This window comes from Cheilinus undulatus, linkage group 12 (genome assembly GCF_018320785.1).
Source record: "Cheilinus undulatus linkage group 12, ASM1832078v1, whole genome shotgun sequence".
In the NCBI taxonomy this organism is placed as follows: Eukaryota; Metazoa; Chordata; class Actinopteri; order Labriformes; family Labridae; genus Cheilinus; species Cheilinus undulatus.
In genome coordinates, this window is record NC_054876.1 from 17,783,796 (window position 1) to 17,803,066 (window position 19,271).

The window sequence follows — 19,271 nt, forward strand, 5'->3', positions numbered from 1 at the left end:
AAAAAAAAAAAAATTGTCACAATTCAAAGATGTATCACAAACAAAATTTGGCATCTGTATCCTGGTACAAATCAACTTCAGTGTATGCTTTTTTCTTAAACAGTAACAAACTAAAGTAAAATAGTTCTAAAAAATACATATTTTTAGATAATATAGTTGTTAAAAAAGTCAAAAGACAAAATTATACTTTTTAATGGAAACTCTAGTACTACAGACTTTTTAAAGAAAGTTCTGTTTGATCTTTTATCAACAGGTACTACTGCTTCACATATTAGAGACCTAAATACTAGCACAAATGCAGTTCCAGGGAATCAACATAAATCTTCCAGTCATACCTGGCTTTAAACACTGGACCTATCATGTATCAGTTAGGGATGATCTTTAGAGGCTGAACATTAAGAAGGGGACAGAGCGTCAGCACAACAGTAGTTCCAGTAAGAAACTTAAACTTGACATGGCCTCTGACATCTGCCCCAACATAACAAACCAGATTGTATGGAAGAAAACCAATAATCTACTAGAGAGGAGGATGATTCTGATATCATACAAGATAAGATCATTTTCCCAGCATCTTTTAAAAACTATCCTCTGTAATTCCTCTACGAGCAGTTGTGAAAACCATGTGAAAGTTTCCTGGCCTGGATCCATCCATTAGCTTTACCCCGTATCCTCAGAGGGGTCACCGTTGGCCAAAACCGATCCAAGCTGACATGCAGGTGCTTAACGCTGGAGGCTTGTCTTTTTCCACACGTGAAACTGCTCACAGCAGGTGTGTTAGTTTCAAGATGCTGTATGCTCGAGCAATATGGTGAGTACGGTAGACCTACGGTAGATTGTGACAGTTTGGCACCCACTCAGCGGCCAGTCTGTGGAGTTAGGTGAGGCTGTCCCTGGTTTATCTTTGGGCAGGAGACCATATGGTGTTAGTAGTGGTGACAAGAGGCCGGCAGGAGGCACTAATTCTGTTGGCCCCTTTACAAAAATCAGTGCACAGGAATGAGAGCTTTGTGCAAGAGCTCTGCTGATTTTCTCTTCTGTCGGTGGTCATCCTGTCAAATCCATCACAGGTAGTCATGCCAGGTGATCTACACTTCCTGGCAAACTGCCCACTGTTGTATTTGCCTGCTTACAGTTCAATCAGTCTGTCTTCTTGTGACTCCTGATTGGCTCATAACCCTTCAGACCCATTGAGTGGCCTGGCTTCAGTGAGTGGAGCATGCTGCTATGACCTTGCAGCTGCGCACTAAGATAAGTTTAATGTAAAGAGTAGAAAAAAAGATCAAATTGAAGAGCATAATTTAAAAAACTGCTGCCTTTATTCCAAAGCTTTAAGACTTAGTCTCTCTTTCCGATTTCCTTCTTTACACATGGTAAACCTCATTCACAAATCTAATTAAAAATAAGTTATTGTTTTACTTTTCGCTTATGAAGAATTGAATAATACTTTTGATTAACTTGTAAGATTAGTGTCTTTAGTAGAAAAAAATGCAGCTCAGAATTAACATCAAATCAAGAACAGAGGCTTGATGTAGAACTTGTAATTAAAAACCACATCAAAATAAAACATTTTAAAAAGAATAAAACAGAACACATGAGCTGAAAAAAGAGGGAAATTAGAATAAGAATAAATAAAATACCCAGTACATGACATGCATAAAACAATATAAATGAAAGGTGATAACTGACTGCCAAAGTAAAATATAAACTTTTTACTATATGTCCTTTCTCCATTTTAAGTTGAACTTTTTATGTATTTATATTATTTTTACATAGGTCCAATATACGCTCCATAAATGTGTGACTTTTATTATTATTCAGGCAGAAGCTTCAAATGAGCTCACAGTTATTTGTCTTTGTGCACTGCATATCATATAGCAGTGTATGCTCCCTAAAGTTGTGCCAAATCAAAACAAAAAGGGGGAAAACTAATTAAATATATTTTCTTAATCTAAAAAAATTATATTTTGGGGGGTGGCCTCCTTGATTTAATGATGATGTAAGCAGTGTTTTCTTTGGGTCACTGGTGACCTGTTATAGCCCAGCTGTAGATAACCACAGTTTTAGTCAGAGGGAAAAGAGGAATAACCCTAACCATCCATCTGATTTTAAGGACCTCATTGTTGGAAAAACTTAACGGCTCCTGTTAGAAAATGCACCAACATAAATTCATTCAAAAAACAAACTATTTATTTTGTTGGACCAGTTAAGCACAACAACATCTGTTCTTGATGTCTTATTTTGCACTTTTTTCTGACAAATTGTAATATTTTGCACAATTTTGATGTTCATTTGAATGTTCAATTCTTCTCTTAGGAAGGCCTCTTGATAAGACCATATTGGCTTCTTTTCTTCTCCTGCACATTTCTTTAAAATGATCTTGCTCTGCATGTATTGTATTTTTTGTTTTATTTTGTATTTTTCCATTTTCCTTTTCTTTGTTCATTTGTGCAATTAAAAGAAAAATGAAAACAAAATAACCACAAAGTTTGCAATATAGTTGGGTTCCAGGTGGAGATGCACAGTAATGGAAATCGGCCAGCCTAAGTTCTCATACTTGTTCTCATGGAACGCTGCAGGTACTGCACTCTGTATCTTTTTAAATACTGATGTTAGCCTCTCATTATTTGAGTATGTAGTCAAGGTTGGAGCCATGCTTGCAGTTGAGTGAGATTTTTTCAAGATATATATATATTTTTGGTAACCTTGCAAAGCAGATGGATACGCCCGTTTCCTTGTTTTTCACTGGCGAATCCATCTTTTAAGCTCCCATCAGAAAAGGATGGATGTGTGAAACAAATTCATCTGGCATGTCAGGTTAATTTTTTGGGCTTTTTCAGTGCCTTCATTGGACAGTGGATAGTCGGAAATGGGATGAGAGTGGGGAGAGACATGCAGCAAAGGACCACAGGCCGGATTTGAACCCGGGCCGTCTGCGTACACGGTAGCCCATTAGACTGCTAGGCCATCTGCATGCCCAGTTAAGTGACATTTTAACATAAATGACAACAGAAAGTAGAGGAGAATGAAAATTATGCACTGATAAAATTCAAGAGGTGAGATGAGGAAGATCTGATAAAAATAACAAACTTTCAAAATATTTTTAAGAATAGTTATGATATTATTAGGTACTCATATTTCTACTCTGTATCAGTGAGTACCCAAATACCAGTCCTTGTACTTGAATTCAGTTTGGAAAAACGCAATGTCAGTGCATCCCTAGTGCCAGGCCAATTCAAGATGCTGCCCAGGGAACCAGATATAGACCATTTTAATTTTTATAGTGCCCTAAAGTTGCTGCATGAACATCAGACTGTTGTGAACTGCAGTATGATGAGTAATACAAAGGCAATATTTATCCTGGGAATCAAAGAAGTTTTATCTCAGCCATGGACTGTATGATTTAGACCAAGAGCACAGTTAGTAGTTGGCTGTGATTGACTGCATTATGATTGCTTGTTGAAGACAAATTTTAAATTATATCCTTCAGTCTGAAGAAAATTTCACACTAACAAACTTAGGGCTGAAAATAAAAATGATTCAGCTGAAGGAAAAGATATGAAGAATCAAGATTATTCTTGTTATTTTTCATAAATTATTAAAATCACTGAAGATAAAGAAATCAGATGAACATATCTAGGTTTGTTCTATTGAACCTTATATCTATTAACACTATTCTGAACATGAAGGACCAGTTTTTAGGTACTCTTAGATTCTGTGTGGCCATGAACCCCTGCTGATTTCAACAGTTTGTCTCGCTTGCTATCATGGATGAAATGCCTTGGAGTGAAAAAAAGGCACAAATAAACTTATAGCACCTTTTTATGGTTTTGGCGTTTTTACACTTTAACTGTCCAAGATAAACAAAACAAAACAAAACAAAACAAAAAACAAAAACAAAAACAGTGTCTTTTCTTTGTAAACATGGGACTAAAAATTTTGATACGAATCCATAATAACACCAGAATTTGTCAACTCAGGTTTGTAAGAGCTTTCATTTTCCTGACAGCACTGTGACAGCTCATAAAGATGAGTTCATAGTGATTATAATCAAGTGCAGGCGACCTGATTTATTTCTGACAGGGTTTTGACGAATGAGCACAGGGGAGAATAATTACATAATGTCTGATTTATACAATATTATGGGGAATAAAAGGACTGTCATAGACAGCATTAGAGTGTGGCTTAGGTTATTATGAATCACTTCAAAGGTTTATGTGCCAACACAGTAACCCAACAAAACTCTGTGTGACCTAACAGGCTGTGCATGTTTTAGAGATTTGACTTGGTCACAGCGCTGCATTAAATCCTCTATTTTCATATGGAGAGAGGAAAGATCAGAGTCTACCGTCAGCGCTCCAAAAACTCAGATACTAAAGCTAACTATGAGCAAAGACAGACAACTGGGATATTTTCAAATTCCTGTTTATAGCAGCTGTAATGTGTTTAGGATAAGAAATGCATCTATTTTAAAAAAATAGGGCTGGTACAGATGCTTAGCTTATGCTGATAACATTTTTTTCATGACTTCGTTTGGAGTAGGATTACCACTGTGCCAACGTTTTCTCACGTGTTTGACAGATCAGTTTGTTTCTATATAGCAGTTAGGGCAAAGCAGATGCCATTATTGAATTAATGAGACACAACTGATAAACACTGGCTAATAATATCTGTTCATGCTGCATTATTTCTGATGGCCACCATCAGTCAGCAGGACCAATATGGGCTAATATGATGTTAAACTGATGCATCTGTGCATCTTTATTTAGAATTATGAGAAAAAACTGTGAAGATAAAAAAAGGCTTTTATAGAGAATAACTGCTAAATGTAAAGAAAAATGACTTTTGTGACATTACTTACAAGGTAGTAGAGAGTAGAGTTTCTGCACAACTTTACAGCATCTACATCAAAGTGAAGTAGTACATGCAGTAGTGTAGCCTTTCACAAGCTAGTGCAAATAACGGTACATTAAAATGTGCTAAGATATTTGAAAAAGATAAATGGAAAACTGATATGGCAAAAAGGGCAAAACCATAACTCAGTGCATCTTGGCCAAACTAAGGAAGGTTGCCAGTTCAGCCAAGTTAGAAGCTAAGAGCAGGCGCCCATATACAGAGACTATAGTCCTCGACGCACTCATCGCAGGATCGATACCTGGTCTCTGTGCTGGTTGGTGAACATCTTCCCCCACTCTCTATCCCAATATTTACAGCAACTAATTACTTATTAAATAGGCTTTTTTTTTTTTTTTTTTTTTTTTTTTGCATTTTTAATTGTTTGTTTATTTGAGGCCAGACAGTGGAACCTGCTTGGTCTCCTCGGACCAAAATCCTCAAACATGCTACACCTGAACCGGGGGCGTAAAAGGAAGAAGTCCAAGATGCAGTGGGGAGTAATAGCTTTACACAGCATTCTTTGATTTCAGTTATGGCTTAGAAAGCTAATAATTATCAACGAATCAAATAGTGATAAATGCAAATACAAATCTAATGATGTTTTCTTCAATTCTAAAACATATTTCTGTTGATGAAAGCCCTGGGATCAAAATTAAATCTTCAATGGCTATAATTTGATTTACTAAAGTTGGCTGCAGCTCTGTAGATACATACTGGGTCCATAATGTTACACTGTCACTAATATGTCATCACTTGCTGCCAACAAGCCATAATAGCAGTTATGCTAAATGAGGGGCAAGGATCAAACATAACACTTACATATAGGAATGCATGATATTATTGGTATATCAGTAGATATTAGCTTAAAGAGTGAAATACCTATGGCAGATATGAAAATTTCTGCTTTATTTACAGCTGATATTTTGCCTGTAAAACCAGACTACAGTGCTTAACAAATTTATTAGACCACCACCCAAAGTAAGGTTTATGCCACAGCTGCCCTAAATTAACAGTATTGGCATAACCAAAATCATTTTTTATGTTTCTGCAATGGTTAATACACCAATATGTAGAAGCTCTTAAACCCAAATGATATTTTTAATGCTAAAATATAATCTTTTTTGTTATCCATGAATTTTCAAATTTACTGATTCACAAAAAAACTGAAAAACAGTAAAGCACATTAATGTTTCTTTATTAATATGTCAAATTATAGTTATTTACTTGCATTCCTGAACAGAAAAATGAGTTGTAGTGGTTGAATGTTAAGCTTGATCAATTTCTAACTTCTCAGATAAGCCCTCTGAGCTGGCTCAAATTTGTGTATAAAAAGGTGAATTCAGTTTGAAATTCCTCATTCCTGTTCAAAATGGTAAAACCTGGAGAGCTCACTGAAAATGAAAGCACTTCATGATGCTGGATGGTCTCTGAGACAAATATGACAGGTGGTCCAATAAATTTGTTAAGCACTGTACTGTTTATCAGCTGTAAATATTGATTTTACAACCAAATAAGTTAGTGTAGTTTCAGGTTGAACCAACAGACCTATATGTCAGCTAAAGTCTTTTTCTTTATTCATCATCATTCCTTATACTAATGTGTGTCTTAAGGACTAGAATTTGTTAAGTTATTCATCCTTAAACTTTAAATTATGTGTCTTAAGGACTGAAGTTTTAGGTCTGAACCACATTCGAATATTGGTATTGATATCAGTACAGGCTGCAATTATTTTGTAAATATCAGCATATAGGGCAACAGCAAAATTCCAGTATCATGCATCCATACTAATGTAGAATATGGACTGTAAAGGGGCAGTACAGTAACATATCAGTGGCTATAATCTGAATTAGTTATTTTTTTTAATGTAATAGAGTGAATTTGAGCTTAAAGACTGAGTAAGCACTACTGTTAAATATGCAATGAATCCATATATTTAAGGCTTTCACAGTATATATCTATTTTTTATTAGAAGACATGTAGTTTGGAAGAACAGTAAGAGTAAAGTTTATGTTCTTCTTCATTAAGTTGTTTTTTAATTTCCATTTAAATTTCCAGGGAAGCAGCTGATTGAGTTTTTGCTTTGTAATTAATGTAACAAAAGAGATTATTGGTACTGTCTGATCATTGAAAATACAGACATCACACACAATCTCTTGTTGTACTCCCACTTCTACTTTATGTTTGTTTCCAAATTCACATATTCAAAAACAGTACAAACACAATATTTTTATACATAAAATTGTAAAGTTAACAGCATGAGTTTTGATAGTAACTTAAAGAAGGAGCTATATGGTTTTCCCTTAATGTTGGCTTCTGAGTGCATAAGAAACAATCTAAAAGAAATCATTAGATGCATGCATGCATGCATACATGCCAACAGCCTATCTGCTGTCGTAGAGGCTCTTTTTATAAATTAAATACTCATAGTCTACAGGTTAGTTCAGGACAGTTGTAAATCAATGAAAGGCCTAATGACGAAGCAGCCATGTCAGAAGTCTATCCTCACATTGAGGCCTCAGCAGGACGTGCTGAACAGGAATTTTTCTATTTAAGATGAGGTTTTAGCTTTGAGGCTCACCTCTGCTCTTCTCACCTCTATTGTGTACACTTCACACATTGTGGTCAATGTATACCAAAGGATCAAGTACACCTTGGGCCCATGCGTACTAAAGCAGAGTCAGATCCCATTCAGAGGGCCCTGGATGCCATAAGCACATTGGTGTAATCCCTGCAGACTACTGAAACGGGTAACTGGATCACTTCTTTTAAAAGCACCTTAATGGATTGGCCTGGCCGTTGATTTTCCTTTTTTAATACGGAGCATATCGATGTCCACCAATCAAACGCTCTGCCACCCTATCCCTAAATCGGTTGCTCTAAAATCTGGATGCAACAAAATATGACTGTTATAAAACCCTGTTTCAGACAGGTTGCCCTTGACTAGGCCTCATGCATATCCCGTCTTTTAAATGTGTAAGAAAAGTGGCAGTCCACCACAGGCTGGGTCGGATTTAGCACAGGATTTACTGAAATGAATATTAAAAAACAAGTGCTATGAGACCAAAGAGAAAAATCCCTTCAGCTGGGAGTCGCATTGCTAAACTATCATGCAGAATGAAAGATACAAATAATCTTTCAAAATAAGCTGCCGGATTTAGGATCCAACACAACTGCAACCCTTGCTGCCTTCAGTAACCTCCCTCACACCCCCCATTTATCATGACACTGATTAGTTTTGCAGTGTTGAGTCTTAACTTTAGGTTCTGCAGGGCTTCAGTGACACAGCCAAGCAGACGCACAGGAGGTTAGCCGAGGAGACCTGCAAGGACCACTGACACCTCTGCAAGCGCACAGTAAACAGAAGTGAGAAGACAACCTACCCCTTTGGTGTGATCTGTGGCAACGTCAAGGCGTCCCCTGGCCTGCTAGTTATCCAGAGCAGGGCGAGATAGAAAAGTCTTTAGTGCGGCTGGAGTCTTACCTACCACCCAAAACCCTCTCACCGCTGCCACAGCAACAGAGAGCGGATTACTGGACTGTACCATTCTGTTGTTAGAGGGGATTAGAGTTCACACAACATGGCCCCTTTCTGGGTGTGCGCGTGCAACTGGCAGTGCGTGTGTGTGTCCCACAAATGAGAGATTACCACAATCGGCATTCTCATTCGTGCTTAGGCAGAAAATTTACATCTAAACAAGCAGTGGGGAAATCTACACAAATTACAAGTTATGTTGTGTGTCTTTAAGGATATAAACAGCTACTAATACAGTTTAAAAGCACACCAGATAAATGGCATTTTCCAATTTAAACAGATGTTCAATGGCTTTGTTTACATTTCCCTTTTCTGAATTATGCAATCTATTTATGTATGTCTGAAGTGGGCATTTTATTGATATGTTTTAGTCACAGACATTTCTGAGCATCACTTCCTGGGTGTCTCTAAGATCTAAAAGAGACAGGATCAGCATAAAAAAGAGAGGATCAGATGGTGTGTGACTTTGGTATCTTTGATCAGGCCCAAGTTCAAGACAGGGAATCACTCATTATGGTTTGTGGCAGATTAGTATCGGGTCCAACGACAAGCCATTATATAACACTGCAAAACAGCATCCATGCCAACATAAACACACACACAGTTTTAGATAGACTGAGTGTGCTAAATTTTACATTAGTAACCACTGAATATACCAAACTGTACTCTGGTATCAACCCTTGTAATGAGAAGCCCCCCCATCACCTGAAAATGTTGCATGTTACACTCATCTTTGCTCTTCTATCATTTAATTATTTTATCTTTATTAAAATAAGAATCTCCCTGAAAACTACATACAATTAACACCAATTCTTTGCTGCTGTAGTATTATACACATTTGATTTGATGTCATCAGCTGTAGTGTAGAAATATAAACATGGTTCACACCTAAAAGTCGTTTATCACCAACAGGGGTCAGTGCAGAGTTGTGCTGTGGTCTGATATGGGACTAAGGACTTCCCCTTATAACAGGGCAGATGCAAAATGTACCTTTGACATAGAAAACCCCAGGGATGAAAAGGATTTTTGAGTGCATTTATTTCATAAGCTATGTGTTAATGTATAACTGTTCTTTGTCTGAACCTCTGTTTGTTGCTGCTGTCTTGGCCAGGACACTCTTGAAAAAAACAGATTTTTAATCTCAATTAGGTTTTCCAGGTTAAATAAAGGTTACATCAAAATCCTCCTACTCCTAGTCCATGGGCCAGACTAAATGTCAGTATAACCTAAGGTGGCAAAACTTTGGAATTTTTTTTTTCTGTAGTTTGTATTTTGGCATGACAATGTTCCCTGACTGGCATAGTTGAAGTGAATGACCCCCTATTGTATATTGCCTTTTATACACTGGTGCATACCCTGGTTTAGGCTCATGGTCAGGATATTTTTTAGTGTTTAAAATCATTGTGTTTCGCCTAAATCGTATTCTGTCTTTCAGCTCTGTGACAACTAGGAACATTCAAGACACAGAGCTCTGACACTGAAATAATTATATGAATCTAGGGATTAAGGAAACGCACAACATATCGATACTATTTTATTGTGAGATGTAATTGTAATAAATAAGAGAAATGACACACTGTTACATACTGAATGTGCACTTTGTCCTCGTAGTTGGTGATTTGTATGAGAGATAGCTGAAAGAACTCAAATTTAACTTGTTTCATTATACTAAGGTTTAGAGTAATCTTGTATTTTCAAAATAAAACATTTTTCAGGATGCACCTGTGAAGAACAGGATGATTTTGACTTACTTCTGGTAGGTTGTTTTTGTTACAGTTTAGGGATGGTAGTAAAAAACAACAAAGAAATTCAGGAGCCCTGGAATGGTCTTACCTTCTCTTCAACCTCCTCTTCCTTTTCCTCCTTAATCTCCCCGCTTTTCTCTGGCCCACCAGGGTCTGGACTTTGGTTATTCTGCTGCGTAGACGATGTGACTGACAGCTGTCTTTGCAGGCGCAGCACCTCCCTCTGAGACTCCCGGAGAAGCCTCTCGAATTCCACCCTGCCAGAAAGAGCAGGGGAGCCCTGTGAAGACACATTGAAATAGACTTTAACATCATCCATGCAGCTCAATTATCATTTTAGTTATTCATACGGTACTGAGCCAAAGTTTAAGACCATCACTAGCTTTACTGTCTTAGCAAAGCTCTAAAGATCATTCATGTTACATAGTCTGTGTGCGAAAGCAACAATTGTAGAATTTTTCCACGGATATAACTACAGTTTAAAAATGACTCCCTGTGATACATATTTTCAGTTGAGTTCTTATGCTAGCAATTTTTCATCATTTTTCAAAGCCAGAGAAGTTCTTGATTTTTATAATTGTAACAGAGCGTGTCTTCATCTACACAAAGGGAACGTCACGTGCAAAACGCGATGTAAACAACACTGCACTTTCTGTATACAATTTAGAAATAAAATCTACTCTGTTTTCATTGCTGCTGTCATGCAGCACCTCCATGTTGTCTTTCAGAAATGTCAGTAAATTCAAGTACAGACTTGCTCATCCCAAGGGAGTGCATCCCAACTAACACTGATGTCAGGGGGTAACCCATAAATAACCAGAGGCCCACAGGCAATACTGATCTTGTGTGAATACTGCTTAAGTTGACAAAGCAAAATAAAATCTTTCAAAATCAGGCACTTCACAGAAAACTGGATGGGTGACAATATCATTGAATAAACATCAAATGAGGCAGTGGCCAGTGACCTTTAACCAGGTCTCTATATCTTACTGAGACAACAAAATGATGCAAATGTCAAAATCTGCAGTTTAATAAAAGAAAAGTAGAGTGATGCAGTAAAAAACAGGAGAGTAGAAAAAAGTCAAACCAATGGTTAGTGTGGACTGAAGTAAGAAAATGCCAGTGAATTTTTTTCTGCCAAACTTTCAGTTTCAGTGTCAAATAAAAGAAAAAAAGAAATAAAAAAAGAAAACAAACCAGATATTTTAAACTTTAATGGAGGTCCCAAAATGGGATATTTAGAATATATTAAACATTGTCTGCAAATAGGAAAAAAAATCTGTTTTATTCTGAGACAGTTTAATAATACAATTTTTCACAACGTTTTTTTAGATTATTCTCACCAAAACCATCCTGCAGTATTTTCATCTAAAATACACCCGTCTTTGCACTACAGAACCGACTCCAAAATACTACAAAGCTGCACAAAAAATCAGGGATCAAATTTTCACTGTATAATCTAAAGTTTCCGGTGATGCTGAGAGGAGCACTTCACCCTCCCTCCCTCCCTCCCTCCCCATCAGCTGGTGAAAATGTGTTTAGGGTAAACATGGGATCAAACAGAGACACTCAGTAGATCAATGCACAGCTCACCCTGTAAGACCCCTCATTATTAAAGCCAACAGATGTTCACATTCAGGAGAATGAGCCTGTATGTCACATGACCAGTAATTAAAAGCAGGCACTTTGAGAGGAAGCCTATTCCTGCACTGTCATCCAGTCAGTCATCAGCAGTGACGCAGCCTTTGAAAAATGGGCTTAGAGGGGATTCAGGATGAGTAATACCAATGGTGTCCAGCAGAGGGGGAGCTTAAGGCATTATGAGTCTGTTGCAGAATGATGATGGAGCACTAGGGCTAAAACTTTGATGATCATAATTTCTAAACAGCATTGGTCTATAATAAACCAGGCCTCCAACTTGGCTTGAATCAGAGTCCACACCTCACAGCAGACGGAGTAAAAGAGAAACTGAGTGTTTGTGTTGGAAGTACCTTTGTGGTGCTCAGCCGTGCCTCCAGCTCTCTGTTCTCCTGCTGTAAGGCAGCAATCTCTTTGTCTTTAGACAGCAGTGCATCAGCATGTTGGGCAAGGTCACGGGCTCTTTGCCGGGCAAACGCCCTTTTATACTGCTCCACTGACCCAGGTCTCATCAGTGACGGGGAATTCACCTGTACAAGAGCAGGCAGGAAACACGTGTTGGTCATGAGAGATGATTTCACAGAAGAAGTCTGTAAATGTTTATTAGACAGCACCCATTCAGGGAATAACTGTTATTTTCAAAGATGGAGGGCTTTAACACTGAGTTAGATTCATCATCAATGGCAGACAGTACAGTCAAAGAACACAAATTACAGACATAATTATTCAAAAGTCCTAGTAAAGTTGTCTGATATTGCTGTCCAGCTACTATACAGTACATTTAGGTTTTTGCTTAAAAGGGATGCCAAAGGTCTTCTGTCTAAAATCTACAGTTTACCCACAGCTCCAGAGCTCTTACAAGTTTTCAAATATATTTTTTTTACTGTTAATTAATCAGAAACAAAACTCTTTGCTGCCCTTCAATGAACTACAAGGTAAAAAGGGAGTTGGAAGGGAGGGGTGTAACACCTTTAAACATAATAACTGCCCACAAACTTAATAAACCACAAACTATGCTTGAAATTGGATTTTTCCGATATCCAAAATGCTATTTACATATTAATTGTAGCTGATACAGATTCAATATTTAAATATCTATTGGTATGGACTAAATATCTGCAAAAATTGCCATATCTGTCGATATCGATATCATGTGTGTAAAATCATACATCCCTACCACAGTCATAGAAAGCTCCAGCTCTTAATGTTAAATCCCACCAATGTAATAATAGCTGCCATCTACTAACATAGTAACAAATTTCCTTCTCATGTACTAACCTTACATTTGCAGGGATTTATTACATTTTTGAGATTATTGCATTAAAAGCTGCTGATCTGTGTTACAGGTATAACACCCTTAGACTGTTAAACAGGTGCATTTAAAATTCAAAGTACCCATGACAGTGCTACGAGGTTCTTGAATTGTTTTGAAGACTACTCTGCTCAACTTGTGCTAGATCTTTACCCTGCAACATCAAAGGCTGATTCAAATACTGCTTTAGACTTAAAAGAGTGTGACTCATGCAGCTCTTCATCACAACACTACTGCAGTAAGGCAGGGAATGAAATAAGCACAGAGTAGAAGTGATTCAGTGATTAGCATACTCGAGAGTTCAAAACTGATTTTAGAAGTGAAATTAAGAAAAATGATTGGCTGGTAGATATGAGGAAAAAAGAGCAACTTTGGACCTATAGTATGATAGAACTGTGCTTGATAAGTTCTTTTTTAGGGTTATTGAGTCATTTCTTTAAGAGATCATACAGCATTTCACCATCATGTATCTGAACTGATGTATCTTAAAATAATGACTGAGCCAACTCTGAAGCCAATGTGATTAGGAAAAAAGGACTTCAGTAACAATAAATAGGATTGGCTCTGATGTGTGCTGTTGCTGATGGCTTTAGGGTTTCTCTATCCTGAAGTGAAAAGGGTTTTAAGGAGATATAAACCATACATTCAAGATTTTTTCCTTCTTTAACTGCATTTCCTCCTGCTGATCCCTTCTTTTCTCTCCCCTTCTAATGATGAAGTTCGGTGATGTTTTTTAACCACTAGCTTTATACACACAAGAAGTCCAATCCTCACACCAAGTTGCTTGGTATAACTAAAGAAAGGTGTGCAAACTTCAGCAGATTCACACTCCTTATAGAATAAAACCATTTAATTCTTTGGTAAAAGAGGCACTTCTGTGGCATTTGCAGAACCATAAATGGATTACGGGTAAGCAAAAAATGTTACATTTGCCTTAAAAGACTTGTTTTGATATCTGTTTCTCCTTTCACAAATGTTGAAAGAAGGGGAGGACATAAGCTTAAAAATGTTATGGCATGTGGAACAATTGACTTGAAAGCTAATTTTTATTAGACATTGACTCATGTTTCCCATTGATAGTCTGACAATGGAACCACCTTCATCTGTGAATAAAAGGTGTTATAGGAAGATCCTGCTGCTTTGAATTACAGCAAAATACAAAACCTTTTTGCTAAAGGAAAGGTTTTGTATTTTTCCAGAGCCACATTTCAAGGGAATTTATCTGCAGTAAACTAAATCCAAAAGAGTGCCTTGCATTGTTATTGTGAAGGATATATGGGGTTTGGATTTTTGGACAAGCTCACTTTTAAGCCATGCAATTATCCCTTCAGAAAAAGAATGGGTATAATTACCAATTTCTGAGTTGTCGCTTGAAGAATTTTGCATGCTAGTGTTCTTCATCTACTAAAAAAAACTCTGTGCACTGTCAATAAAACATACAAAAAAACTAACTTTTATATGGTCTTCTACTATTTCTAAGATGCACCTGCAAGTGGTAAAATCTGACAAAGTTTTGTTGAGACTATTATTTACTCTCCTCCCTTTTGTGTTTGTGAAGACATGAATTAATTTACTAACACACCTGACTTTCACCCCTCTTCCTTTTACAGTATTGTGTCCATAAACAAGTGTCTTCTTTGGTTAAGACATTCTGAAAATGCAAGATCAATCTGTAACCTATGATTACCATGACTTATATTCATTGTTATTTTAATATTTTATGTCTACACATATAGTACTGGGAATAAAGAACTAGAAAGCAATAATGTTAAACAATGCCTTTAAAGATCTAAAGGATCTAAAGATGCTGTCATCATAAATTTTAGATCTGCATCACATAAAATAAAAAACAACTTCAAAAAGTCTTGCATGAGAGATTTTAGATATTCTTAAACTGCTCAGGTTATCAGCCTTACTCTTGTCACAAGAAACTCTCCAGACTTTCTCCTAGAAACTGAGTCTTTGTACTCTAGTGATGCATTTAATTATCCAATAGGATGCTGCTGGTATTTGCCAACAAGGCTCCCATTCATCACAAGCTCCATCATTCCATTTAACTCATTACCAGACCTAATTGTGATTTGGTGATTTGGAAGGTTGTGATAATGAGTCACTGTTGGTATTTGGGTCAGAGTGAGGGTAAACATGCTGGTGAAACTGTTCAAAGTATTTTATTTTTTGCAGTATACCACTCTGAGGTTGGCCTCCTGCAGCTTTCTCGCCCGCTCCTCCAGCCTCTTAGCGAGAACAGCCAGCTCTGTGTTCTTTCTCCTCAGCCGCCTGACCTTCTCCTCAGTCTCTGGGGCGCTGCTCTTCCGCTAAACACAGGGGAAACAAATATCATCATCAGATACCGCCTGCAGCAAGTAATTCCAACACAGCAATGCTAAACAAAAACACAAAAAGCACTTAGTCAGGAAGGGTTATAAATGACTAAAGAAGGGATTCAGTTGCTTGCTTTGTGGCTTATACAACCTGATACATTACCAGAGAAGATTCAGAAGAGGCATGGAGAAAATTCAACATAATGACAAAGTTTTTATCCATTTATGTACTACACAAATGGCTGAGGTAAAAAAAAAAAAAAAAAAGTAACAATACTTAACAAAACAATTGTTTGTTCATCCTGTCTTTGCATCTGCCCTACTTTCTAGGAAGCCAGTAGCCAGGACTACAAACTCTGAGTTATTTTTAGTCCTACCAGCAGGCCATTCTCCTCTCTCAGTGTGGTACAAGTCTTCTCCAAATCATCCAGGGCACGCAGGAGCTCTGAGTTCTGACGAACCAGGAAGCCATAGTCAGTACCATTCTGAAAAACAAGCAAACAAGGACACATGCAGAGTTAATTATCAGATATAAAAATACAACAGTATCACTGTATCTGTTTTAATTAGAAATACACATTTTCATGTCTGTATAACTGCTAAAAAATGTCTATGTTTATAACAAAGATGCCTTTTTTTAGCTGTCAACCATATTTACATCGTGCCATCTAATAGTGTCTGACAGATGACAGCCCATTGAAAAGGCTTTTCATTAGACCGGCTCACTCAGCCTTCCACTGGCACACAACACCTATTATAGCACACTAACTCAGCATTAGAGGGAGGAGAGCTTGGCTTGCATATCAGATATGGAGAGAGGGGAAAGAGAGGCAGAGAGAAGCACACATATAGTAGAATACTTTATGACCCATTTTGTATATTTCACTTAAATGAATGACGTCAATTTAGTCACTCTACCCTGCTCCCTACGATGACGTGCTCTTAAAACTAAATTACTTTATCCTTGCAGACACTGACAGTCTCTTTCAGACTGGTCTGGGTTTTCAAGTCCCTTAATAGATTGTGAGGCTTTACCTGTCCCTCTTTAGAACATTTAGTTAACTTAGCAGAAGTGGTATCAGTGCTGTTGGAGCTGTGAGCTTTGGCTCACGTTTGGCGCAGATGACAAGTGAACTTTCACTCTGTTTAACTTGTGCTATACAGATGCTCTGATGAATATAAATACTCAGCAGTGGTCAAAATATAGCATGTTTTAGTGTGGCAAGACCACACCTTGTGAATGCTTTTCATTATCTATTAATCTTCAGTTATTTTTGGCAATAATTTGTATCCTTAAAATTCACAATTCTGCAGAAAGAGCTTGTAAAATTTTAAATAAAGCACAATTGATGTCTTGAAATTGCTTACTGTCAACCAAGTGTTAGAAAAACAGATGACTTTTTATTGAATAACATGATGGCTAAGAAAACTAAGTATTATTACTAAGTAAGTAAACCTGGTATTAGGAGACTGGAGCTAGCAAGCCTTTGTTAATTTGCCTGGGAAAAAATGGCCCAAATTAATTAATTTTAAAATAGCTGGAGATACATTTTCTTTCCATACTATGTTGACAAATAATCAAACTGCTTAGGCTCTACAATGCAGCCACATGAAGTATTTGAAAGAGTGAGGATCTGGTGGAGACCTCAAATCTGTTTTTGCAACCTGGCGGTTTAGATAATGGACTTAAATGTACATTTAATGACTGCTGTCAACTGCCACTGCCATACATACACACAAGGTTTTACACTGTAAAATACTCTTGGGTGGTCCATAAACTACCTTGTTATCTTGTGAGCTGTAAGTGAAGAGACAGCTCAACAAAGCAGCAGTCAGTGTAGTGGGCAGACAATGGCTGTGGCAGGTAGTCAATGTGGTGATCAGGACTGTCACTGGTGTTAGAAACCTTAGGCTGTTTTTTTAATTTGACTGGAAGTTATGCTGGTCTGCCTCAGAGGAAATGGTTGAGAGTAGACTGACACATATTCATTTAATAGTTGCAGTCAGAGAAGATGGACAGACTGGATTGGCAGAGGCAAAGAGAGGAAGAGTTTAAAACCAAGAAAAGTAAGAATGGCCAAATTAGCTACCTATGTGGGATGACTAATTACTGTTGAGAGAGGTAAAACTGCCTTGCCTACTCAATTTGACTAGTGTGAGGCTGACACTGCAGTATCAAGATAAGATAAGAGAAATTAAAGCACTACAGCTATACTAAGCACACTGAGCAGGATACTGTACAATTCATCTCCTACAATATTCCCCAATGCTATCACCACAACTCACATAGAGCTACGTAGGCAGTGTCAATAATGGAGATGCATGAAAACCAATCCCCCATTAATCTGTGCCTAAGTACTCACACTCATACTCATAAAACATTGCAAATATTGAACTCTATCACTTTGCAGCATGATGCCAGTCTCTAATTAGCTGAGTAGGCCAGCAAAGTTAGAGCCATGTCTGCAGTTTAGTAATATTTTACCATAAATAAGGATGCCAAAAAAGAGTGCAAACTATGCACTGCTAAACTGTTAACATGGAGGAATGAGGAATATGTTATAAAGAAAACAAATTTCAAAAGTGTTTTTAAGAAGAGTTAAGGTATTAAGAGTCCATACTCATGCTCTCTATAGGTTAATAGCCATACGGAAGTAATTGTGCTTGGTCTGAAAGAAGCGGTACTAGAGGATCATAAATAAATACACAAAAGCAGCAAAGAGTGCGGGATAATGCACTGAGGTCACTGAAACGTTGATCCATAAAACTTTTTCAACACTTGTACATTTTACAGATGACAGAAATATAAAAAAAGAAACAGTTAAAACCTTATAAAAACTACACTTTATTCACTGGTGAATATGGGGAATGAATCCATCAAGAACCAAGGGAGCCTGGCTGCAGACATCAGACATCCATAAACACATTGACGACTGTGTGTATGGGTGTGTATGTGTGTGTTTTAATTGAGGTGTATTTTCATTAAAACTGAACTCCATAAGGTCTATGTACTATACAGTCAACCAGCGTTTCATTTTGTGGATAAATTTCACATCATGAGGGAGAGAGGATTTTTAAAAGCGCTGACAAATTCTGGCCTTGTGCTGTATTGGGTTCCCAAAATGCATTGTGTGTCGCTCCCGTCTGCCAGAAGCATAAGCCGAAAGACACTGGCACTTTTAACACAGGTTTTCTCTATAAATACCTGAAACTCATCCAAAAAAAAAAGAAACACTGATTCACTGTTAAGTACCTTCACCTTATGGAGTTCAGATTAATGGAAAGACACCTCTATAATAATTAAAAAAAAAAGACAGTATGCAACTGACTCAGGCAAAACACAATGCCCTGTAGGATCGCAAAATGTATTTGCATGATTTAGAAAAGTATGCAAGAGTCTGCATGTAATGTTTGGTAACTGAGAGCAAATGACCAAACACTGGATGCTTTGGACTTCTGTTTATCTTAACAAGGTATCAGAGCAAGTATTTTATTTTATATAAATTTAAAATACTACTATTCTAACAACTCTAAATGTATAATATAATCTTCATAATATTCAAAATTGTCTAAAGGTTTCTTTACACTGAAGATGCATAAAGCAGGGGTGCTGATAGCCACATACAGAGGCTGTTTTCCTTGAAGGAGGTTACCTGAGTTCAAATCAGATCTGAAGCCCTTTTCCCACGTCATCCCCTGCTCTCTCCCAACTTTCTGACCTTATTCACTGTCCAGTCACTAATAAATGCATAAAAGACCAAAAATAAATCTTTAATAAAAAGGATTATAAACAATCCCCTTAAATTCACTTTCTTTGTAAAACTGTT

The 19,271-nt window shown here is 37.2% G+C and overlaps 1 protein-coding gene across 7 annotated transcripts in view; it reads right to left on the minus strand.

Annotated features, from left to right (window-relative positions):
* LOC121518468 (peripheral-type benzodiazepine receptor-associated protein 1) overlaps positions 1-19,271 on the minus strand; it is a 112,846-nt gene that overhangs the window by 55,963 nt on the left and 37,612 nt on the right. For all 7 annotated transcript variants that reach the window (XM_041800787.1, XM_041800789.1, XM_041800790.1 and 4 more), the window contains 4 exons: positions 15,822-15,929; positions 15,310-15,438; positions 12,162-12,338; positions 10,259-10,450 (listed from right to left, as the gene is read on the minus strand). In XM_041800787.1, the coding sequence (XP_041656721.1) occupies positions 10,259-10,450; positions 12,162-12,338; positions 15,310-15,438; positions 15,822-15,929 (606 nt within the window). The remainder of the gene's footprint in view (positions 1-10,258; positions 10,451-12,161; positions 12,339-15,309; positions 15,439-15,821; positions 15,930-19,271) is intronic.